The sequence below is a fragment of the Grammomys surdaster genome, unplaced genomic scaffold, assembly GCF_004785775.1.
Source record: "Grammomys surdaster isolate TR1022 unplaced genomic scaffold, NIH_TR_1.0 125671, whole genome shotgun sequence".
NCBI classification, from domain to species: domain Eukaryota; kingdom Metazoa; phylum Chordata; class Mammalia; order Rodentia; family Muridae; genus Grammomys; species Grammomys surdaster.
The window spans coordinates 721,137-724,750 of NW_021620508.1; the positions used below are offsets into that span (position 1 = coordinate 721,137).

Consider the following 3,614-nt stretch of genomic DNA (forward strand, 5'->3'; position numbering starts at 1 on the left):
AGAGAGAGAGAGAGAGAGAGAGAGAGAGAGAGAGAGAGAGAGAGAGATGTCAGGGCCATTGGGTCCATCAGGAGTGTTGAGTCAGGCCACCCATGTATTACCTGTGCTACTTGGTGCAAGCGGCTGAGGGAGGCCTGCAAGTGCTGATTCTGTTCAGTGCTGAGGCAGGAGAGCTGGAGGTTCTAGGAGGTACCAGGAAACGGGAGACTGGTCAGAACTACAGGGTCCTCTGTGACCGAGTCCTCTCTCCCACCGGGAAGGGGTCATGTGTGAAGACTTTGGGGGGAAATCAGAAAGTGACTTGCAGGACACGATGCCAGTGCCTGCAATCTCACAATCTGGGAGGTTGAGACAGCCTGGGCTAGTCTAACTAGAGAGAAAGAAAGAGGGCTAGTTGGCTCAGTGGCTGAAGACACCCGCTGCTAAGCCTGAAGAACAGAACTGAGTTCAAGTCTCAGGGCCCATGTGGTAGTAGGCAGCAACTGGCTCCACACCATACTGTGTCATGCATGTATACAGGGGCACACACACACATACACACACACACACCAAATAAATAAAAGTGTAGTAGGTTTTTTTTGCTTGTTTGGTTGTTTTCTTGAGACACAAGTTTCTCTGTGTAACCCTGATTGCTCTGAACTGGCTTTGTAGACCAGGCTGGACTTGAACTTACAGACAGCTGAGATTAAAGGGGTATACCATCAGGTCTAGCACAAAAATGTAGTAGAATTTTTTTAAAAAAAAAAGGCAATAAAAAAAGAAGGAAGAAATAAAGAAAAAAGGAAAACAAGCAAGCAAGCAAGCAAGCCAGGGCTACATAGTAGGTCTCAAGAAAAAAATCACCACATAAGCCAGGCACCTTCATACACACCTGTAATTCTGTATCATTCAGGAGGTGGAGGCAGGAAGATTGGGAGTGAAAGGCTATCCTGCGCTACAAAGTGAGTGAGAGGCCAGCCTGGGCTATATGAAACCCAACCTTAAAAAAAAAAAAAAAAAAGGAAAGGAAAGGAAAAGAAAAAGACTAAACTAAGCCAAAGCTCACCCTCAGAGTGATGGGGGTATTCTGTAGCGATGTAAGGCCTTATGTAGGGGATTTGTGTGGTCCTACTGTGTGTGGGCACTCAAGTTCATCAAGGGGTAACTTTGCCCCTCTCTGTCTCTGGAACAGGATCTCATGTATCTCAGAGTCACCTAGAATTTACTGTGTATCCAAGAATGGCCTTCACCTTCTGCTCCTTCTCCCTCTGCTCAAGTGCTTACAGCCAACCTGATTTGATTGGTAGTTTTCATTAATCATGCATTTTTAACCCGAGGCAAAGCTAGTTTAAGTAACTAAGACACCCTAACCTGTGATCCACTGAAGCCCTTGGTGGGGGAGGAAAGTGGTGTCGACCACTGAAATGCATCACACAATAAGATGGTTTCGTGGGTGGGCACAGGAGTGTGAACCAATCAGATTCAAAGCAGGTGCTGCCGCTCCTCTCCGTCCACAGGTTCTGCTTCCACGGATTCAATCCATGACGGATCAAAAAATATTCAGAAAAGCCATTGCAGACCTGGAGGGAACACCTGTTGCTCTAACAGAGGCTCTGAGTTCCGTTCCCTAGTACTCCTGTTGGGAGGCTCGCTACTTTTCATTCTAACTTCTGGGGATCTTATGCCCTCTTGTGGCCTCTGAGGCACTGCACACATGTGGCGCACACATGTAATTACAAGTAAAATAATGTATTTTTAAAAAAATCTCTGCATCTGCATTGAGCATAGACAGTCATATGCTGTCATTATTGCCCGAGGTTGGTTAGTATTGATAGTTTGATTCAATCTAGAATCATCTGAAAGACCAGGGTTCCGGGCGTGCCTAGTCCCTTGGTGGGGATCTTGGGTTGTGTAAGTGGAGGGAAGGCGCTGGGAGCAGGAAGCTAGCGCTTGCGGCTTCCTTGCTTTTTGAGCTTAGATGCCATGTGACCTTCGAGCTCCGTTCACCCTGACTTCCCCTGATGACGGACGTGTCTGGGTGACTTTTCCTGGTGCTGTGATAAAATGCTCTGGCCAAAGCAACTTAAGAGAGAAAGGACACGTCCTTACCAGTTCTACAGAGCGACTGCTTATGTAGTGCCCGCTGCGCCTGGTGTGGTGAGTCACCCAGAGAGGATTAAGGTTCCCAGGAGGGTGTGCACAGGTTATATGCCAATACCATGCACAGCGACTTGAGCACCCTCGGGTGTCAGTTGCTTCGCCCTGTGCCCTGTGCCTCTCAGAGATGGCTGCGTGGCTGAATGTTAAAGGGGACAGGGATGTGGATGATCCTGGCAGGGTGAACATTTTACTTTTTAAATGTTTTCCGGGCAGAGCTGGGGACAAATCTAGGACCTTGTGCATACCAGGCAAGCTCTCTGCCACTGAGCCCCGCCCCCAGCCCCTCACTGGGAGATTTTAAGCAGGTGGTCTACCACTAAGCTATGTCTGTTGCTCTTGCTTTTTTAAAGACAGGATGTCACTATGTAGCCCAGGCTGGCCTAAGACTTGAGATCTTCCTACTTCAACAACCCAAGTGCTGGGCTTCTAGATGTGTGCATCTATGCCTTTCTCCTTCTCCTTCTCCTTCTCCTTCTTCTTTTCTTCTTCTTCTTCTTCTTCTTCTTCTTCTTCTTCTTCTTCTTCTTCTTTTCTTCTTCTTCTTCTTCTTCTTGACATTTATTAATTTTATTTCATGTATGTGAGTACACTGTAACTGTCTTCAGACACACCAGAAGAGGGCATCAGATCCCATTACAGATGGTTGCGAGCCACCTGTGGTTGCTGGGAATTGAACTCAGGACCTCCGGAAGAGCTGTCGGTGCTCTTAACCGCTGAGCCATCTCTCCAGCTCCTATGCCTTGCTTCTTAACATTTTGTTATGAAAATTTTCAAACACATAGGACAATAGAAGAGGCCTGGTATACTGGCAAATGCCTGTGATCCCAGCACTGAAGAGCTAAAGTGGGAAGATTAGATTGTGTTTTCCAGACCAATCTTGACTACATAGTGACCCTGTCTCAAGAAGTAATTTAGGAAGTCAACCCCACCCCCAAGTATACATTTATCATGCCAAAAATCTCAATGGGAGAGAGAGCTAGGGAGACGGTTAAGTGGATGCAGATCTTGTGAGATGATTCTAAGGATCTGAGTTCTGATTCCCAGCACCACATAAAAACCCAGGTGAAACAGCACGAGTCTCTAACCCCATCGGACCTTCAGGGATGGAGACACATGGATCCTGGGGGCTCCCTGTCAGCCAATGTAGCCATGACAGTGAGCTCCAGGTTCAGTGACAGACCTCCCGTTAAAAAATAAAACGGGACAGCCAGATGTGGTGATGCATACCTTTAATCCCAGCACTCAGGAGGCAGAGGCAGGTGAATCTCTGTGAGTTCTAGGCCAGCCCGATCTAAGAGCCAGTTCCAGAATAGCTAGGGCTACACAGAGAAACCCTGTTTCAAAAAACCAAAACCAAAAACAAAAAACAGGAAGAGTTTATTAGCCAGGTGTGGTGATACACACTTTGGATGCCAGCACTCAGGAGGCAGAGGCAGAGAGGCAGAGAGGCAGAGAGGCAGAGAGGCAGAGAGGCA

At 47.5% G+C, this 3,614-nt stretch overlaps 1 protein-coding gene across 2 annotated transcripts in view; it reads right to left on the reverse strand.

Moving 5' to 3' along the window:
- Prodh2 (proline dehydrogenase 2) overlaps positions 1-3,614 on the reverse strand; it is a 13,517-nt gene that overhangs the window by 6,722 nt on the left and 3,181 nt on the right. For both annotated transcript variants that reach the window (XM_028787672.1, XM_028787674.1), the window contains exon 5: positions 102-182. In XM_028787672.1, the coding sequence (XP_028643505.1) occupies positions 102-182 (81 nt within the window). The remainder of the gene's footprint in view (positions 1-101; positions 183-3,614) is intronic.